We start from the raw sequence: 22,272 nt of genomic DNA, 5'->3' as shown, positions 1-22,272 counted from the left end.
TTTGTTGCATTGATCCCTTTACCATTCTGTAATGCCCTTCTTTGTCTTTTTTGATCTTTGTTGGTTTAAAGTCTGTTTTAACAGAGACTAGGATTGAAACCTCTGCTTTTTTTTTTTTTTTTTTGCTTTCCATTTGCTTGGTAAATATTCCTTCATCCCTTTATTTTGAGCCTATGTGTGTCTCCTAAATACAGCACATTGATTGGTCTGGACTCTTTATCCAATTTTCAAGGCTATGTCTTTTAATTGGGTATTTAGCCCCTTTACATTTATTGTTAACATTGTTATGTGTGAATTTGATCCTGTCAAGATTCTAGCTGGTTGTTTTGCCCATTAGTTCATGCAGTTTCTTCATAGCGTTGATGGTGTTCACAATTTGGTATGTATTTGCAGTGGCTGATATGGGTTTTTCTTTCCATATTTAGTGCTTACTTCAGGAGCTCTTGTAAGGCAGGCCTGGTGGTGACAGAATCTCTCAGCATTTGTTTGTCTGTAAAGGATTTTATTTCTCCTTCACTTGTGAAGCTTAGTTTGGCTCAATATGAAATTCTAGGTTGAAAATTCTTTCCTTTAAGAATGTTGAATATTGGCCCCTACTCTCTTCTGCCTTGTAGGGTTTCTGCAGAGAGATCTGCTGTTAGTCTGATGTGCCTCCCTTTTTGGGTAACCCGACCTTTCTCTCTGGCTGCCCTTCACATTTTTTCTTTCATTTCAACCTTGGTGAATCTGATGATTATGTGTCTTGGAGTTGCTCTTCTCAAGGAGTATCTTTGTGGTGTTCTCTGTATTTCCTGAACTTGAATGTTGGTCTGTCTTGCTAGGTTGGGGAATTTCTCCTGGATAATATCCTGAAGAGTGTTTTCCAGCTTGGTTCCATTCTCCCCATCTCTTTCAGGTATACCAATGAAACGTAGGTCTGGTCTTTTCACATAGTCCCATATTTCGTGGAGGCTTTGTTGGTTCCTTTTCATTCTTTTTTCTCCAAACTTGTCTTCACACTTTATTTCATTGTTGATCTTCGATCTCTGATATCCTTTCTTCCACTTGATCAATTCTGCTATTGATACTTGTGTATGCTTCACAAACTTCTCATGCTGTGTTTTTCAGCTCCTTCAGGTCACTTATGTTCTTCTCTAAACTGGTTATTCTAGTTAGCAATTCCTCTAACATTTTTCAAGGTTCTTAGCTTCCTTGCATTGGGTGGGAACATGATCCTTTACCTCAGAGGAGTTTGTTATTACCCACCTCCTGAAGCCTACTTCTGTCTATTTGTCAAGCTCATTCTCCATCCAGTTTTGCTCCCTTGGTGGCAAGTAGTTGTGATCTTTTGGAGGAGAAGAGGCATTCTGGTTTTTGGAATTTTCAGCCTTTTTGCGCTGGTTTTTCCTCATCTTCCTGGATTTATCTACCTTTGATCTTTGATGTGGATGACCTTCGGATGGGGTTTTTGTCTGGACATCCTTTTTGTTGATGTTGATGCTATTCCTTTCTGTTTGTTAATTTTCCTTCTAACACTCAGGCCCCTCTGCTGCAGGTCTGCCGGAGTTTGCTGGAGGTCCACTCCAGACCTTGTTTGCCTGGGTATCACCAGCAGAGGCTGCAGAACAGCAAAGATTGCTGCCTGTTCCTTTCTCTGGAAGCTACATCCCAGAGGGGCACCTGCCAGAGCTCTCCTGTATGAGGTGTTAGGGGCACCTGCCAGATGCCAGCCAGAGCTCTCCTGTATGAGGTCTTTGTTGACCCCTGCTGAGAGGTGTCTCCCAGTCTGGAGGCACGGGGGCCAGGGACCTGCTTGAGGAGGCAGTCTGTCCCTTAGTAGAGCTCGAGCACTGTGCTGGGAGATCCACTGCTCTCTTCAGAGTAGGCAGGTAGGAACATTTAAGTCTGCTGAAGCTGCATCCACGCTGCCCCTTCCTCCAGGTGCTCTGTCCCAGGGAGATGTGAGTTTTATCTATAAGCCCCTGACTGGGGCTGCTGCCTTTCTTTCAGAGATGCTCTGCTTAGAGAGGAGGAATCTAGAGAGGCAGTCTGGCTACAGCCGCTTTGCCAAGCTGCAGTGGGCTCTGCCCAGTTTCACCTTCCGGGTGGCTTTGTTTACACTGTGAGGGGAAAACTGCCTACTCAAGCCTCAATAATGGTGGATGCCCCTCCCCCCACCAAGCTCAAGTGTCCAAGTTTGACTTCAGACTGCTGTGCTGGCAGCGAGAATTTCAAGCCAGTGGATCTTAGCTTGCTGGGCTCTGTGGGGGTGGGATCTGCTGAGCTAGACCACTTGGCTCCGTGGCTTCAGCCCCCTTTCCAGGGGAGTGAAGAGTTCTGTCTTGCTGGCGTTCCAGGCATCACTGAGGTATGAAAAAAAAAACAAAAAAAAACTGCAGCTAGCTCAGTGTCTGCCCAAAAACGGCTGCCCAGTTTTGTGCTTGAAACCTAGGGCCCTGGTGGTTTAGGCACCCAAGGGAATCTCCTGGTCTGCGGGTTGCAAAGACGGTGGGAAAACTGTAGTATCTGGTCCGGAATGCATCATTTCTCGTGGCTCAGTCCCTCACGGCTTCTCTTGGATAGGGGAGGGAGTTCCCTGACCCCTTGCGCTTCCCAAGTGAGGGGATGCCCCACCCTGCTTCAGCTCGCCCTCTGTGGGCTGTACCCACTGTCTAACCAGTCCCGATGAGATCAACTACGGGTACCTCAGTTGGAAATGCAGAAATCACCCACCTTTTGTATTGATCTAGCTAGGAGCTGCAGACTGGAGCTTTTCCCATTTGGCCGTCTTACCAACCCTCAAGAACTTATTCTTATATGCTAGACTGTTGAGTTTTTGGTTTTTTTTAAGTAACTATAGTGGGGTAGAATTGATACCAAATGAAATGCATGTATATTATATAATGTTATGACATATGTACACACCCATGAAACCATCATGAAAATCAAGATAATGAACATATCCATTACCACTAAACATTTTCTCACGCTGTTTTGTAATTCCCTCCCTCCTGCCCTATATCTTCAATTTATAATCTTCCACCCCCCTCATTCTCTGGCACACACAATTGTGCTGTCTGCCACTACAGGTTTATATATTTTTTGAAATTTTTATAAATTATAAGTCTGCAGTCTTTTGATCTCTTTTATATATGATAATTATTTTGAGATTTATCTATGTTGTTGAAGTACAGCAATAGTTAATTCTTTTTTATTGCTGGATAATATTTCTTTGTATGGATACATCATTGTTCATCTATTCACCTGTTGATGGACGTTTGTGTTGTTTTGTGTTGTTACCAATAAAGCTGCTATGAATATCTATGTGCCAGTGGTTTTATGTGTGTATATATTTTTTTGTATAAATACCTATGAGCAGAATGATTGAGTCATGTGTTTAATGTTTTAAGAAACCACTCAATTGTTTTACAAATTATCTGAACTATTTTACATTTTCACCATTAGCATATGAAAATTTTAGTTCTTCCACATCTTTGGCAACACTGGATATGGTCCTTTTTAAAAAAATTAGCTATTTTAAAAGGTGTGTAATCCTATTTGAAAGTAGTTTTAATTCGCATTTCCCTAGTGACTAATGATGTTCAGCATTTTTCATGTGTTTATTTGCCATCCATTTATCTTTTACCTTTCCCTTTTTCACTGGGTTTTTGAGTGTTAAATGCAAGTTCTCTGTCAGATCTATGCTTTGCAATTATTTTCTTTTTATGAATTGTCTCTTAATCCTCTTAAGTGTCTTTCAAAGAACAGTCCTTTCTAATTTGATAAAGATTATTCTTTTTCTTTCATATTTTATGTTTTTGATATTAGAGCTAATAAACTTTTGCCTTACCCAAGATTTCAGATACAGAGGTTTCCCAACTTATGATGGTTTGACTGATGATTTTTTGACTTAGGATAGAGTGAAATCAATATGCATTCAATAGAAACTCTACTTTGAACCTTTGAATTGTTATCTTTTCCTGGGCTAGCAATGTGCAGTAAAATACTCTTTGGCAATGCTAGGTAGTTGCAGCCATCCACAGCTCCCAGTCAGCTATGTGATCATGAGGGTTAACAATCAGTAGTCTGTATTTTTCAAGGCGTAACCCCTTAATAAATCAGAGCATCTGTATTTTCCCCTGTGTTTTCTTTTAGAAGTTGTATCATTTTAGGTTTTATCGTTAGGTCAATGTTCTTTTTTGATTCAACATATATATATGGTACAACATATGGTCAAAGTTCATTTTTACATGTGAATATGCAGTTGTTTAAGTACCACTTTTTGAAAATAATATCCTTTCTTCACCGAATTGCATTTGTATTTATATCAATTGTCCAAATATCCATGGTTCTGTTTCTACACTTCCTATTCTGTTTCACTGATCTACTTGTCTATCTTCACACTATTACCATACTATCTTCATTACTGTTGCTTTATAATTAAATTTTGAAATCAGGTACCATGAGTGTTTCAACTTTTTTCTTTTTCAGAGTTTTTTGAGGTTTTTTGTTGTTGTTTTGCTATTTTGGGTCCTTTGCATTGCCATATGAATTTTATAATTAGCTTCTCAATTTCTATCAGAAAAAAAGTCTGATAGGATTTTGAATGAGATGGTGATGGATCAATTTGGGAAGAATTGACATTTTAACAGCATTGACCTTTCTTACCTATAAACACAGTATCTCTTTCCAATTAGGTCTTTACTTTCTCTCAACAATGTTTTATACGTTTAAATATACAGGTCTTAAACATCTTTTATCATATATTTTCCCCCAATATTTTGTTTTTAATGATATTAATGGCATTAAAATTTTAATTTCTGTTGTTGCTAGTATGCAGAAATGTGATTATATTGATCTTGTATGTTATAAGCTTGCTAAACTCACTTATGAATTCTAGTAGCTTTTTTCTGGATTCCATCAGTTTTTCTACGTAGATGGTAATAGTTTTTATAAGGACATTTTAGCGCTTGATTTCTAATATGGATGTCTTTTTTCTTAATTTTCAATGGCTAGAACTTCCAGTGTAGTGTTGTAGAAGTGGAAAGAATGCACATTCTTGTTTTGTTCCTAATCTTTAGTGTAAGCATTTATTTTTCACCATTAAGGATGATGTTAGCTGTAGGTTTTATATGGATGCTTCTAATTAGGTAGAGGAAGTTCCATTTTGTTTCTGGTTTGATGAAAATTTGTATTGGAGATGAATGTTGGATTTTGTCAAAGGCTTTTCCTATGTCTGCTGTGATAATCACGATTTTCTTTATTGTTGTTGTTACATAGATATACATTTGAATTACCTTTATTTTAAAATGCTAAGCCAACCTTCTATTCCCAGGATAAGTACTACTCGATCATAATAGACTATATGTAGCTAAATTTGATTTGCTAAAATTTTCTTCACAATTTTTGCATCTGTGTTCATCAGGGATGTGGATGTACTATTTTCTTGTAAGTATCTTTGTCTGATTTTGATATTGGTGTAATAGTGGTCTTAAATGAGTTGAGAAACATCCCCTCCTCTTCAAATTTCTGAAAAAGTTATTTAGAATTAGAATTTCTTATTCTTAAATGTTTGTTGGAATTAATCAGTGAAGCCATCTGGACCTACAATTTTCTTTGTTGGAAATATTTAACTATAAATTCAATTTCTTAAAAAGGTATATGGCTATTTAGGTTAGTCGTTTCTTCTTGAGTGAGCATTGGCATTTTTTTATTTCAAAGAATTTGTCCATTGTCAAACACATTGGCATAAAGTTTTTCTTATAATATTTTCTTACTAACTGGTTAATATCTGCTGTTAACCACTGTAATTTATACTGATGTCTACTTTCTCATTTCAGCTATCATTATGGATTTGTGTATTTCTCTTTGCAGTTATAATGGTTTTTGCTTCATGTATTTTGAAGCTTTTTTTTACATGAATAAACATTTATAATTTTCTTCTCTTGATTACTTATCCCCTCTATGTTGTGAAATGACCTTCTTTATGGCTTGTAATATTTGCCATTATTTTTGAAAGATATGTTCACACAATATAAAATTCTTGGTTGACTTTTTTTTCAGTATGTTAAATATATTGCTCCATAGTCTTCCCATTTGAATTTTTTTTTTCTGACAGGAAATCTGTTGTTATCCTTATCTTTGTTTCACATGTAACATGTCCTTTTTTCTCTAGCTACTTTTAAGGTGTTCTCTGTGTCTTGGGTTTTGAGTGATTTGGTTTTGATGTGCCTTGATGTAATTTTCTTGATTTTTCTTGTACTTGGGTTTTATTGACCTTATTGTATCTGTGAATTTATGGTTTTCATCAAATTTGGACATTTGGGGGCCATTATTTATTTAAATATTCTTTTCTGCTCCCAATTTTCTTCTGGGACTTCAACTGCATATATATATTAGACCATGTGAAGTTGTCTCACAGCTCACTCAAACTGCTCTTTTGTTTGTTTTATACTCTCGTGTTTCTTTTTGGAAAGTATCATATTGTGTATATTTGATTTAGTTTCATTGTTTATTATCTCACAGTTTTTATCTCTAGAAGTTTGATTTGAGGTTTTTTTTGTTTGTTTTTCTGTTTTTTGTTTTTTTTGCGACGGAGTCTCGCTCTGTCTCCCAGGCTGGAGTGCAGTGGCTCAATCTTGGCTCACTGCAACCTCCGCCTCCCGGGTTCAAGTAATTCTCCTGCCTCAACCTCCTGAGTAGCTAGGATTCAGGAGTGCACCACCACACCCAGCTATTTTTTGTCTATTTAGTAGAGACAGGGTTTCGCAATGTTGGCAAGGCTGGTCTCGAGCTCCTGACCTCATGATGTGCCCGCCTTGGCCTCCCAAAGTGCTGCGATTACAGGCGTGAGCCACCATGCCCGGCCTTGAGTCTTTTTTTATATCTTCTCCATCTCTACTTAATTTTTGAACATCAGGAATACAGTTATAATAACTATTTAATATCCTTGTCTGCTAATTCTGACATCTGTGTCAGTTCTGGGTCAGTTTTGGTTGATTGTTTTCTTTCTCCTCATTTTTGTGCTTTTTGCCTGGCCACTAATTTTTGAGAAGATACCAAATACGGTGAATTTTACCTTGGTGGGTGCTAGATACTTTTAAATTCCTATAAGTATTCTATTTTCTTAATGTCAAATTTGTTTTTCTTAAGATTTATTTTTAATTAACACATAAAAATTGTACATATTTATGAGGTGTAGTGTGATGTTTCAATACATGTGTATATTGTATGATGATCAAATCAGGGTAATTAACTTATCCATCACCTTAAACATTTAGCATTTCTTTGTGATGAAAACATTCAAAATCCTCTTTTTTAGCTGTTTTGAAATGTATAATACAGTATTGTTAATTACATTTACTCTACTCTGCAACAGAACACCAGAACTTACTTCTCCTGTCTATAATTTTGTACCCATTTACTAATCTCTCCCCATCCCTCCGTCAGCCCTAACCTCCTCATTCCCTAGTAACCACTGTTCTACTCTGTACCTCTATGAGATCAGCTTTTGTAAATTCCACAGATGAGTGGATCAGGTGGTATTTGTATTTCTGTGTCTGGCTTATTTTCTTTAACGTAATGTCTTCCAGGTTTATCTATGGTGCCACAAATGACAGCATTTCTTTTGGCCAATAGTATTCCATTGTTTATATTTACCACATTTTATAATCCACTATCTGTTGGTGAACACATAGCTTGCTTTTATATCTTGTCTGTTGTGAATCATGCTGCAGTAAATATAGGAGTGCAGATATCTTTTCAATATACTGTTCTCATTTCGTTTGGGTGAATAGCCAGTAGTGGGACTGCTGGATCATATGTTAGTACTGTTTTTAATTTTTTGAGGAAATGCCATACAGTTTTCCATAGTGGCTGTGCTAGTTTACATTCCCACCAATAGTATAGCACATTTCCCATTTCTTTACATCCATGGCAGCATTTGTCATTTTTGTACTAGCCATTCTAATTGGGGTGAGATAATATCCCATTATGGTTTTGATTTGTATTTCTGTGATAATTAGTGATATTGAGCATTTTTCCATATACCTATTGGATATTTGTATTTATTCTTTTGAAAAAAAAATGTCTAGATTTTTTGACCACTTTTTAGTCAAATTATGTATTTTTTTGCTATTATGTTGTTTGAATGTTTTATATATTCTGGATATTAATCCCTTTTCAGATATATACTTTGCAAATATTTTCTACTATTCTGTAGATTGTTTCTTTCCTCTGTTGATTATTTCCTTTGTTGGGCAGTAACTTTTTAGTTTGAGGTAATCCCATTTGTCTATTTTTGCTTTTCTTGCCTGTATTTTTGAATTCTTACCCAAAAATTCTTACCCAGACCAACGTCATGAAGCATTTCCCCCTTGTTTTCTTCTAGTAGTTTTATAGTTTCAGGTCTTACATTTAAGTGTTCAGTCCATTTTGTGTTGATTTTTATATATGGTAAGAGATGGTGGTCTAGCTTTATTCTTCTGCATATAGATGTCCAGTTTTATTGGCACTATCTATTGAAGAGACCATCCTTTACCCAATGTATGTTCCTGGCGCCTTTATTGAAAATCAGTTGGTTGTAAGAGCATCAATACATTTCTGTGTTGTCTGTTCTGTTCCATTGGTCCATATGTTTATTTTTATGCCGACACCATCCTGTTTTGTTTACTATAGCTTTATAGAATACTTTGAAGTCAGTGTTATGCCTCCAGCATTGTTCTTTTTGCTCAAAATGGCTTTGGCTATTTGGAGTCTTTTGTGCTTCCACACGAATTTTATAATTTTTTTCTATGTCTGTGAAGAATGCCATTGATACCTTGATAGAGATTGCATTGAATCTGTAGATTGGGTAGTATAGACATATCAACAATATTCATTATTGCTATTCATGAAAATGGAATATTTTTCCATTTATTTGTATCCTCTTCAGTTTCTTCCATCAGTGTTTTATTCTTTTCATTGTAGAGCTCATTCACATCCTTGGTTAAATTTATTCTTGTCTGTTTTTTTGCAGCTCCTAAATGGAATTGCTTTCTCGATTTCTTTTTCAGACTGTTCACTATTGTCATATAGAAATGCGAGTGATTTGTGTATGTTGCTTTTGTATCCTGCAACTTTACTGCACTTTGTTTATTCTAACAATTTTTGGTGGCATCTTTAGGGTTTTCTATAAATAAGATAATGTCATCTGCAAACAGTAACAGTATTATTTCCTTCTTTCCAATTTGCATGCCCCTTATTTCTTTTGCCCAGTTGTTCAGGCTAGGACTTCCAGTACTATACTGAATAAAAGTGGTAAAAGTGGGCATATTTGTCTTATTCCAGATCATATAGGAAAAGCTTTCAACCTTCCCCTATTCAGTATGATATTAGTTGTGGGTTTGTCATATGTGATCTTTATTATGTTGAGGCATGTTTCTTCTATACCTAATTTGTTTAATGTTTTTTATCATTAATGGATGTTGAATTTTATCAGATGCTTTTTCTGCATTTTAAATTTATCATATGGCGTTTGTCCTTGATTCTGTTGATGTGATGTATTATGTGTTAATTTGCATATGTTGAACCATCCTTTTATTCCTGAGATAAATTATACTTGATCATGTTAAATGATGTTTTTAATGTGCTGTTGAACTCAGTTTGCTGGTATTTTGTTGGGGATTTTTGCATCTATGTTCTTTAAGGCTGTTGGCCTATAGTTTTTGTTGTTGTTGTGTTCTTGTTTGGTTAGAATAGTTGGGTTATTCTGGCTTCATACAATGAGTTTGGAAGGATTCTCTCCTCTTTAATTCTTTGGAATCGTTTGAAAAGGATTGGTATTTGTTCTTAAGAATTCAGCAGTGAAGGCATCAGATAATGGGATTTTCATTGATGGGAGACTTTTTGTAACTGATTTAATCCTGTTACTTGCTATTGGTCTGTTCAGATTTTCTATTTTGTCCATTAAATTTTGGTAGATTTTATGTATCCAGGAATGTATCAGTTTCTTCTAGGTGTTCCAATTTGTTGGCATATAGTTGTTTGTAATAGTCTCATAATTCTTTCTATATCTGTGGTATCAGTTGTAATGTCTTCTTTTCCATTGGATTTTATTTATTTCAATCATCTCTCTTTTATCTTAGTCCCATTAAAGGTTTGTCAATTGTGTTTATCTTTTCATAAAACCAACTCTTTTTCATTTATCATTGTTTTTATTCTCTATTTTGTTTATTTCTTCTCTGATGTTTATTTATTTTCTTCTAATTTTAGATTTAGTTTGCTCTTCATTTTCCTATAAGTATGCTTGAACTTTATTCTAGGCAGCAGTTAAGTTACTGGAAACAGTTTAATACTTTTGGGTCCTCCTTTTAAATTTTTTTAGGCAGGACCAGACTAGTGTTTAGTCTAGGGCTACTCACTATTTAGGCAAGGTGCTTCTAAATACTCTGTAATATACTTCATCAATTATGTTTTCCATTTTGGCGGGTGGAAACAGGCAATACACCCCACCTGTGTGAGTCCTGATTTTCATCCAGTGCGTTCAGATAGTTCTTTCCAAGGTCTTGGGTTGTTTCTTCACATGTCTTTATCAGTAGTAATCTGCTAGATACTTTAGTGAGACCTTGTAATTCTCTCTCTCTGCTCCTCACACCCCTCTCATACCCTGTCCTGCTAACTATGTCTGCCTTGGTCTCCCCTGAGTCTCAGTTCTATCTCCTCAGCTCAAACCCGCAAGGCTTCACCTGAGTTTCCCTTACCTGCCCAGCAGCTAGAAAACTCTCTCAGGTTGGTAAGCTGAAGCAATCACAATGCTAACCTGATTGATTCCCACTATTAGGAATCACTTTCCTTTATTGCCTAACATCTGATATCCTGAAAACTGTTGACATATTATATATTTTATGTTCTTTTTTTAATTGGTTGTTTCGGGCAGATAGGTACATCCAGTCCTTGGTATTTCATCTTGACCAGAAGAAGAAATCCTTGGACTATTGAAATTTTATCATTTTTCCAATAACCATTTAGGTTTGTTTCATTGAAATCATTGTTATCTTCTTTTTAGTATTAATTGTCCATTTATTTTTGCACATGTTTCCCCAGTATGGCTTTTGATTGGTTGCCCTAGTCCCTTACATGGTTTCAACCAATTACATTATTCTTCAGAATCTGATAGTACTACTTAGAGTCTTTAGTTTCACTGCTTCTGCGATTGATGAAACGTTTGCATATGATGATTTTGTTTCTATATTAGAACAGTTTTTTTTGGTTAATTTTACTTTAAGTTCTGGAATACATGTGCAGAATGTGCAGGTTTGTTATATAGGTATACATGTGCCATGGTGGTTTGCTGTATCTAGCAACCCGTCATTTAGTTTTTAAGCCCCACAAGCATTAGGTATCTGTCCTAATGCTCTCCCTCCCCTTCTCCCTCCCCTTGCCCCTAACCCCCAACAGGCCGCAGTTTGTAATGTTCCCCTCCCTGTATCCATGTGTTCTCATTGTTTAACTCCCACTTATGAGTGAAAATACCTGGTGTTTGGTTTTCTGTTCCTGCGTTAGTTTGCTGAGAATGATGGTTTCCATCTTCATCCATGTGCCTGCAAAGGACATGATGGCTGCATAGTATTCCATGTTGTATATGTGCCATCTATTCTTTATCCAGTCTATCATCGATGGGCGTTTGGGTTTGTTCCAAGTTTGTGCTATTGTAAATAGCACTGCAATAAACATACATGTGCATGTGTCTTTATACAAGAATGATTTATAATATTTGGGTATATACCCAGTAATGGGATTGCTGGGTCAAATGGTATTTCTGGTTCTAGATCCTTGAGGAATTGCCACACTGTCTTCTACAATGGTTGAACTAATTTACACTCCTACCAACAGTGTAAAAGCATTCCTATTTCCCCACATCCTCGCCAGCATCTGTTGTTTCCTGACTTTTTAATGATCACCACTCTAACTGGCATGAGATGTTATCTCATTGTGTTTTCAATTTGCATTTCTCTAATGACCAGTGATGATGAGCTTTTTTTCATATGTTTTTGGCCACATAAATGTTTTCTTTTGAGAAGTGTCTGTTCATATCCTTTGCACACTTTTTGAGGGGGTTGTTTCTTTCCTGTAAATTTGTTTAAGTTTCTTGTAGATTGTGGATATTAGACCTTTGTCAGATGGATAGATTGCAAAAATTTTCTCCCCTTCTGTAGGTTGCCTGTTCACTCCAGTGATAGTTTCTTTTGCTGTGCAGAAGCTCTTTAGTTTGATTAGATCCCATTTGTCAAATTTGGCTTCTGTTGCAAGTGCTTTTGGTGTTTTAGTCATAAAGTTTTTGCCCATGCCTGTGTCCTTAATGGTATAATCCAGGTTTTCTTGTAGGGCTTTTATGGTTTTAGGTTTTATATTTAAGTCTTTAATCCACCTTGAGTTAATTTTTATATAAGGTGTAAGGAAGGGGTCCAGTTTCAGCTTTCTACATATGGCTAGCCAGTTTTCCCAGCACCATTTATTAAATAGGGGATCCTTTCCCCATTGCTTGTTTGTGTCAGGTTTGCCAAAGAGCAAATAGTTGTAGATGTTTGGTGTTATTTCTGAGGCCTCTGTTCTGTTCCATTGGTCTATAAATCGGTTTTGGTACCAGCACCATGCTGTTTCAGTTACTGTAGCCTGGTAGTATAGTTTGAAGTCAGGTAGCATGATGCCTCCAGATTTATTCTTTTTGCTTAGGATTGTTTTGGCTATATTGGCTCTTTTTTGGTTCCATATGAAACTTAAATTAGCATTTTCTAATTCTGCAAAGAAAGTCAGTGGTAGCTTGATGGGGATAGCATTGAATCTATAAATTACTTTGGGCACTATGGCTGTTTTCATGATATTCACTCTTCCTATCCATGAGCATGGAATGTTTTTCCATTTGTTTGTGTCCTCCCTTATTTCTTTGAGCAGTGGTTTGTGGTTCTCCTTGAAGAGGTCCTTCATGTCCCTTGTAAGTTGTATTCCTTTATTCTCTTTATAGCAATTGTGAATGGGAGTTTACCTATGATTTGGCTCTCTGCTTGTGTATTATTGGTGTGTAGAAATATTTGTGATTTTTGCACATTGGTTTTGTATCCTGAGACTTTGCTGAAGTTGCTTATCAGCTTAAAGAGTTTTTAGGCTGAGACGATGGGGTTTTCTGAATATACAATTATGTCATCTGTGAACAGAGAGAATTTGACTTCCTGTCTTCCTATTTGAATACCTTTATTTCTTTTTCTTGCCTGATTGTCCTGGCTGGAACTTCCAATACTATGTTGAATAGGAATGGTGAGAGAGGGCATCCTTGTCTTGTGCTGGTATTCAATGGGAATGCTTCCAGCTTTTGCCCATTCAGTATGATATTGGCTATGGGTTTGTCATAAATAGCTCTTACTATTTCGAGATATGTTTCATCAATACCTAGTTTATGGCGGCTTTTAGCATGAAGTAGTGTTGAATTTTATTGAAGGCCTTTTCTGCATCTATTGAGATAATCGTGGTTTTTGTCATTGGTTCTGTTTATGGAAAGCATTTAGCCCATTTACATTGAAGATTAATATTGTTACATGTGAATTTGATCTTGTCATCATGATGCTAGCTGGTTATTTTATACATTAGTTGTTGTAGTTTCCTCATATTGTCATTGGTCTTTATATTTTGGTGTGTTTTTACAGTGGCTGGTACCAGTTTTTCCTTTCCATATTTAATGCTTCCTTCAGGAGCTCTTATAAGCAGACCTGGTGGTGAGAAAAATCTCACAGCATTTGCTTGTCTGGAAAGGATTTTATTTCTCCTTTGCTTATGAAGTTTAGTTTGGCTGTATATGAAATTCTGGGTTGAAAATTCTTTTCTTTACGAATGTTGAATATTGGCCCTCACTGTCTTCAGGCTTGTAGGGTTTCTGCAGAGAGATCCACTGTTAGTCTGATGAGCTTCCCTTTGTAGGTTAACCCGACCTTTCTCTCTGGCTGCCCTTAAAATTTTTTCCTTTGTTTCAAACTTGGAGTATCTGATGATTATGTGTCCTGGGATTGCTCTTCTCAAGGAGTATCTTAGTGGTGTTCTCTATTTCCTGAATTTGAATGTTGGCCTGTCTTGCTAGGTTGGGGAAATTCTCCTGGATGATATCCTGAATTGTGTTTTCCAACTTGGTTCCATTCTCCCCATCACTTTCAGGTACATCAATCAATCGTAGATTTGATTCACATAGTCTCATATTTATTGGAGGCTTTGTTCATTCCTTTTAAGTATTTTTTCTCTAATCTTCATGTTTTGTTTCATTAATTTGATCTTCAATCTCTGATATCATTTCTTCTACTTGATCGATTCAACTATCCATACTTGTGTATGCTTCACGAAATTCTCGTGCTGTTTTTCAGCTCCATCAGATCATTTATGTTCCTGTCTAAACTGGTTATTCTAGTTAGCAGTTCCTGTAACCTTTTATCAAGTTTCTTACCTTCCTTGGATTGGGTTAGAACATGTTCCTTTAGCTCAGAGGAGTTTGTTATTACCCACCTTCTGAAGCCTACTTCTGTCAATTCGTCAATATCATTCTCGGTCCAGTTTTATGCCCCTGCTGGAGAGGAGTTGCGATCATTTGGAGGAAAATAGGCGTTCTATTTTTTGGAATTTTCAGCGTTTTTGTGCTGTTTTTTCCTCATTTTTGTGGATTTATCTGCCTTTGATGTTTGAGGCTAATGACTTTTGTATGGAGTTTTTGTGTGGGGGTTCTTTTTGTTGATGTTGAAGTTGTTGCTTTCTGTGTGTTAGTTTTTCTTCTAACAGTCTGGCCCCTCTTCTGCAAGTCTGCTGCAGCTTTCCGGAGGTCCACTCCAGCCCCTGTTCACCTTGGTATCATCAGTGGAGGCTGCAGAACAGCAAAGATTGCTTCCTACTCCTTCCTCTGGAAGCTCCGTCCCAGAGCGGCAACAGCCTTATGCCAGCTGGTGCTCTCCTGTATGGTGTGTCTGTTGACCCCTGTTGGGAGGTCTCTCCTAGTCAGGAGGCACAGGGGTCAGGGACTCACTTTAGGAGGCAGTCTGTCCCTTAGCAGAGCTAGAGCACTGTGCTGGGAGAATCCTTGTCAGGATCAGCTGCTCTCTTCAGAGCTGGCGGGCAGGAAAGTTTAAGTCTGCTGAAGCTGCGCCCACAGTTGCCCCTTCCCTGAGGTGCTCTGTCCCACAGAAATGGGGTTTTGTCTATAAGCCCCTGACTGGGGCTCCTGCCTTTCAGACATGCCCTGCCCGGAGAGAAGGAATCTAGAGAGGCAGTCTGGTCACAGCTGCTTTGCTGTACTATGGTAAATTCTGCCCAGTCCAAACCTCCCGGCCCCCTTAGCATTGTCAGGGGGAAAACCACCTACTCAAGCCTCAGTAATGGTGGACACCCCCCCCAACACCAAGTTCAGTTGTCCCAGTTTGACTTCAGACTGCTGTGTTGGCAGTGAGAATTTCAAGTCAGTGGTTCTTAGCTTGCTGGGCTCCATGGGAGTGGACCCACTGAGCGAGACCATTTGGCTCCCCGGCTTCGGCCCCACTTCCAGAGGAGTGAATGGTTCTGTCTTGCTGGGATTCCAGGCACCACTGTGTTACGAAAAAAAAAAAACAAAAACAAAACAAAAAAAACCTGCAGCTAGCTCAGTGTCTGCCCAAATAGTGGCCCAGTTTTGTCCTTGAAACCCAGGACCCTGGTGGTATAGGCACACCAGGGAATCTCCTGATTTGTGGATTGCAAAAACCATGGGAAAAGCGTAGTATCTGGGCTGGGTAGCACAGTCCCTCACAGCTTTGCTTGGCTGAGGGAGAGAGGTCCCCTGGCTCCTTGCACTTCTCATGTGGGGCGATGCCCCACCCTACTTCTGCTCACCCTCTGTGGGTTGGACCCACTGGCTAACCAGTCCCAGTGAGACGAACTGGGTGCCTCAGTTGTAAATGGAGAAATCACCCACCTTCTGCATTGGTCTCGCTGGGAGCTGCAGACCAGAGCTTTTATTCGGCCATCTTGCCAGATTCTCCGAAAATGCCTTTTAAGGAGTTTACTTCTCATTTCTCTAAAATATACTTGGGAGAGACAGTTTATTTAAAAGTATTACATCTCTTAATGTATTGAAAACTTTTCCTGTGAGGTTATATTAAATTTACAACTTTTTTTATTGCAACAGAGATAACATAAGCAAACGTACACTTACTCTGATGAAAAACTTAAAATGCACTGAGCACTACTATGATAGAAGCCAGTTGCTAACATTGGATTTATGGTTTGCTTTCTTAATATGTTATATAGTAAGCCACCATTTATTGAATGGATTAACTACATGGGACCCTCCCTTCTATGTTTTATCTGTGTACACATACCCTTACACCTCGGGGCCCAGCTTAACAGCAAAGTTCAATAGCTCCTGTCTCCTGCTGAACATTTAGCATATTCCAGGATAACTTCTGCCATTTTACATTTTCCTCCTCCCTCACTAATCACACATCGAATTCCACAGATTTGGCATCTTCCAATTTAAAAGTGGTGTATAAGGATTTAGTATATATTGAAAAATATCTCTCAAGATTCTCTTGAGAGTTAACTGTGTAGAGTATAGATTTTACTTTGCATAAATGTAGGTAAAATAAACAGATTGCAAGGCTATTGATGCTGTCACATTTTCAGTAAATGTGAAATTATGTATGTATACATATATATATATATATATATATACACACATTTTTTTTTTAAATTTAGGATTTGCTTTCCCATATGCTTCATATGGACCCACGTCAGCGGTATACTACTGAACAAATATTAAAGCACTCATGGATAACTCACAGAGACCAGTTGCCAAATGATCAGCCAAAGAGACATGATGTGTCACATGTTGTTAAGGTAAAACAAACATACTTTTATGTGCCTTCAAGATATCAGATACCTAATAAACCCATTGTGTGCCACTTGCTGATGACACTTAATTCCTTAAAATATCTTTATTTTTTAAAGATAGATTTTTTTAAATTAACAACCATGTACTTTTCTTAGCTTACTTTACTACTGCCTTTCAGATGAAACAATAAAAATTTCTTGATTATACCTGCCTTGCTTTTGAGAGATGCTGGAATTAGGATTGGGCTAAATGCAAGTTTCATATTGAAATAAAAGATTGCTGTTAGTTCTTAATTTATAACTGTTCATGAAACCATTCCTATATCCATATACATTGAACCAAGGTTTTAAATGTTAGTGTTTTAACAATTTTTTGTAAAAAGCATAGTTATTGAAATGAAAAGCATACAAGTAATATTGATTCATCAGTGCACAGATCTAATATATTCAATTATTTTCCTAGGAAAACATTTTGTTCTAGATATATGTCTCATGATATCATGTGGAAGTTTTTTTTTTTTTTAACTCCAGAATTTATACTTAGTTTGTGACATTTTCTCATTACTTTAGGGAGCAATGGTTGCAACATACTCTGCCCTGACTCACAAGACCTTTCAACCAGTCCTAGAGCCTGTAGCTGCTTCAAGCTTAGCCCAGCGACGGAGCATGAAAAAGCGAACATCAACTGGCCTCTAAGATTTGTGGTGTTCCTAGGCCAAACTGGATGAAGATGAAATTAAATGTGTGGCTTTTTTCCTAATCTTATCAAAGGCATCGTTTTCTGCTAAATTACTTGAATATTAAGTAATATTAAATCCCCATTTTTAGGGGAAGTGAGAGTTAAAAAATCATTCACAGGTCCACAATATTCATACTATGTGTTTGCAGTAGTGTTCAAGTGTTTATTTAAGCATATAATTGGTGTCCACCAGGTCCTCACAACTTCTCTGCACACTAGCTTCTAAAATTCCTTTCAAATAAAGTTACTTTAATATTTTTTCTTGTTTCATACAATTATGGTTTGGGGAGTCATTACCAACAATCAGTATACATATATAATAGTATAATGACAAGCAATGTTAGTATTTTTAAACATCAGATCCTGAAGGATAGGCTTTTTCTAATAAAAGAAAAACAACAAAAACTTATTATAAAAGCTTGTTATTCTGTAAAACCAAAGGACTCCATTCATTTGACTCACTGTAGTTACTAAAATGTAAACATAGTTGTTTGGTGCCAGAGCAAAATACATTTGTGCTAATATATGAATTCTTCATATAGTTGGTGCCAAAGTTTTTATAGAAGAATTATATCTCAGATAATGTGTGCAGGCAGATCTGTATATTATCCATAAGTGGCCTCATTTAGAAATAAAGGTTTTTATAAGGCTTCTGTAAATTTTACATCGAATGGAAGTTTAGTACAAGTGAAACTTTTTCTTTCCAAAGGCTTTATACTGTTGGTGTAATCTTATAAATAGGTCATAGTTAAGCCTTTGAAAATGAAGTATGTGGTGTTGACACTATCCTGGTGTTATATAAACTGACTTTCAAGTTAACCAGTTGGATTTAATCATCGTCTATCCCCTTTATAGATGAACTACACTGTTGTTTTTCTGACTTCGATGTGCTTTGAAGTACAGTATAGCATATTATTCTACCTTGAATCCTATGATAATACAGTTGACATCTTGCTGTAGTGGACTTGTGCATATAGCACACATGATATAGTATATTGTATTACAGTAAACTTTAGACAATGCTACTTAATCATTTTACTTCATGAAGATAAACTAACATTTTAAATATGAATAATATTAATCTACAAAAAATTTGAGCACATTTTAAAATCATATTTATAAAAAACTGGCCAAATTGGTCTTATTTAATGTATAATTCAGAACCACTGTGTAGTATGTATTCTTTTCTCTAAATGATGAAATGCTAAAGAATCTTTTCACATTGTTGAAGAAAATACCATTGCTACAACAACAGCAGCAGCTACTACTACTACTACTACTACTACTACTACTACTACTACTACTGACAGAAAGAATTCATGAATGTAAACTGGAGGATATCACAGTTTTCTTTAGTGAATATAAGTGAACTACTTGTGCGTGTTAGGTGTACTATTTGCTATGTATTTTACTTTGCTTCATTCAGAGAGAAAGTTGATTACTGAGTGCTGAATTATACAGTTTAGGCTAGGAAACTTGTAACTTTGGTATTTAATAAAAGAAACTATACATATTCTCTTTGTAATGTAAATAATCTATACCCCATGCACAAATATCTGTTTCCTGGGTGTGATATATAAAAGTATGTATTCTTATTTTGAGGTATCTTTTGGAAATAATTGAAAGAGATTAAAGAACAATTTATGCCACATGAAAAATAATTACTTAGAAGTAGTTAGGTATCATGTCTTATGACTTTTTATGTTCCATTTTGACTTTTTTTTTCTCATTTGCTTTATTACTATATGTACTTGCATGTAACAGTTTGTATGCATATATTCTGACTTATTTTCCTTCTGTCATTATCTTGTGCTGTTATGCCTTCTTCCTATCAGAATTGATATGTCAAACTCAGAGGTTATTTTGGTGTTGAAGTTTTCAGGACAGAGATACTATTTCCATGGATGCATTTTAAGTAATAAAATTAGGGGAAGTGAAATCAGAAAATGAAAAATGATTACAAAATAACTTTCAGGTTTTCTATAATCAATGGCTTTAAAAAGTAGACAGTCTTAATTAATTTTAAATTAGCTTGCTCAGAAAGGTCATGCCATAAAGTCCTATCATAAAAGGAACACTGTAAGAATTAAGCAATGAACATCATGATTTCTGATCACCCAGTGAGGACTGACAGTATATAAAAGACACAGGTATGCTACTGGATGTACCCGATAATTGTTTGAGAGTTTTCTACTGAAAAACTCAAATATACTAGCTTAACAACAGTAGTAGGGGGCAACCTTATTATATGGGAAAGCTTCAAAATATACTGTCATTTTATAGAAGGAGCCCATGTAAGGATGCCTAATCTTGTCCAGTTTGGCTAGAACTCCATAGCCAAAAATGCAGATTTGGATTGAACATTTTTTTGATGGGACTTCTATCAATGCTTAACTAGTAAAAACACATCTTTTCTATAAGACTTTAGAATACTGTGGTTTCTAATGGGTTCTTGAATAATTATTTTGCATTGTGTTTTTCTAGTTAATGGTTTTTGGTAGTATTTAATGATAGCACAGTTTGGGGGTTTATTGTTGTTCTTGAAGGGGGAGGATATTGAATTTGTTTTTCTTAGAGAAAACATCAGGTTTGCTCGAATAGACTAACAACCTGTTGTCCTTAAGCACATACTACCATGAATAAACTCAGGAAACAATTTTCAAGAAAATTCAAATGCAGTGCTGGTGATGGGGATTTTTGTGGGAAAAAACAATGGTTTCAAGTCCTTTCACAAAGATCAAACTTAAGCCTATTTTGTTAGACTCAGCAATGTCTAAAACATTGTTTTTTGTAATTTATTGTCATTGGTAATTCAATATAATAAAACAATTTTGATAGCACCTCTGTTTGGCTCAAAGGGATTCCATATGTTTAGGCAACCCACAACCTTAAGAACAGATGCTTGGTATTTATAATGTCTGCCCATTGGAACAACATGTTAAAATAGTACTGCCCAGAGAAACTTGCATACAGATTGACTAGTATTTTCTAGATAGAGGTCTTTCATATATGAAGAAGGAAAGCAACCATTTATCTTGGCCCTAAGGCCCACGAGAAAACTTAGGCTTTAAAGTAGGCAAAGCATATTTGTGGTATTCTGTACGTTCTCTTTCTCCTGGCTTTCCAGCCCCTTCATGCTATCTATCTTACTTGAGCACCTCACAGCAATACTCCATCAATGAAGTTTACCCTATCCCCAGAAGGATTCTGTGTGGTCCTTACTCCTTGTTCCTTCCTCTTCCTCTTCCCCAAATCAGGATATCCATTCTGTCAGAACAGGTATTTCCAGCTAAAAAGGTGAAAGGAAAGCTATCTTATTAAATTAATTTACATTTTTCTGTCAGTGGCTAATAATTGGCATTTTTTAAGGAAGTTGTGCATTAATCAAGTTTCTAGTTGCTGGATCTTCAGGCAATCTAACAAGGTGATAATAATTTTAAATTCAGTTCTTATCAGGAAAAATATTTTGGGGGAAAGGAACAGTGTGTCCCAGGGTCAGAGTATCTAATAAACTGTTTCTTTTTTTGCACAATTTCCTTCCTACTTCGTTTCTACTTCTTAATCTACGTTTTCTCTTAAAAACTTTTAAACTTTTTAATCACAATGAACTTCTAAGACAAAATGATGTGGAGGTAGACAGAGATTGGCGATTATTTCTGTATATGTTGTTTTTAAACCCATAGTTTTGTATTCTTGTTTCTCACAGTACATGACCTATATAGCATAAGAAGTTTTATTCCCCCCACCCCCCGTCCCATTCCTGTTATAAAGAAAAAAAAGCACAGAAAGATTGAATCCAAACTACTCATGGAGTCCAAATTTTTCCAAATCCCTTTTCCAGATTTTAGGACCTAGTAGAAATCCTTTAAGTCACAATGTTGTTTCAAAAAAAAAAAAAAAAAAAATGCAAGCCATATTAAGTATATATTGGCCAACTGCAATTAAACTTCTTTAAAACATTTTTGTTTTACATTTCAAAACTTATTCAGGCACTTTTGGCATGTATCTCAAGATCAATGATTGTTGAAATTGGCAGAATAAATAAATAGTGGGCTATTTGCCTTTTTATGTGGGAATATAGTGGCATTGATAGTGATTATTCACAACATACATTATACTCATGGATGCACAGTTCCTGGTTTTAGTCTTACAGTATAGTGAATTCCATCATATACTTTCAATAAAATGTTAATGCTTGATCACCTAAAATTCAGTTTGGTTGCTAATACATAAGAGAAAAGGGAACTATACTTGAAGATATTAAATTATAGACATAAGTTTCATTGAAATATTTAGAAAAACAAAAGTAATTTTAGAATATGGAAATCCAAGCTTACATTATATTGACAAATTATGTATGTTTCAATTATTCACTAAATAAATTTTAGCTAAATGCTTATAAATAAATATATGTATGTAATTGCCAAGTTAGGGTTTGCTTTGTATTCACATTTCTAAACGCTGGGCAATAGAGCTTCTGTGGATGACTGTTTTGCTGTAATTCCAACTGTCTAGTTATGGGAACTAATTTATTCTTCAAAAGGTATTAAGCATCTAATTTTAGGTGGACAATTATAGAGAATGTACTAATTGCATTCGTTTCTTAAAAAATTGTCAAAATGTGACCGATTACGTTATTTACTTTTATCTTTCCTATGAACTAATATTGCTCAGGTCACATTTTC

General features: G+C 36.2%; 1 protein-coding gene across 6 annotated transcripts in view; it reads left to right on the top strand.

Moving 5' to 3' along the window:
• Positions 1-20,430, top strand: part of RPS6KA6 (ribosomal protein S6 kinase A6) — a 129,516-nt gene extending 109,086 nt beyond the window's left edge. For all 6 annotated transcript variants that reach the window (XM_009235014.4, XM_054544787.2, XM_024241107.3 and 3 more), the window contains 2 exons: positions 16,714-16,854; positions 17,419-20,430. In XM_009235014.4, the coding sequence (XP_009233289.2) occupies positions 16,714-16,854; positions 17,419-17,544 (267 nt within the window). In that variant the 3' untranslated portion in view covers positions 17,545-20,430. The remainder of the gene's footprint in view (positions 1-16,713; positions 16,855-17,418) is intronic.
• Positions 20,431-22,272: the final 1,842 nt, after the last annotated feature.

Source organism: Pongo abelii, chromosome X (genome assembly GCF_028885655.2).
Source record: "Pongo abelii isolate AG06213 chromosome X, NHGRI_mPonAbe1-v2.0_pri, whole genome shotgun sequence".
Lineage (NCBI taxonomy): Eukaryota > Metazoa > Chordata > Mammalia > Primates > Hominidae > Pongo > Pongo abelii.
The sequence above is the reverse complement of the archived record's forward strand: the minus strand, read 5'-3'. Positions and strand labels throughout refer to the sequence as shown.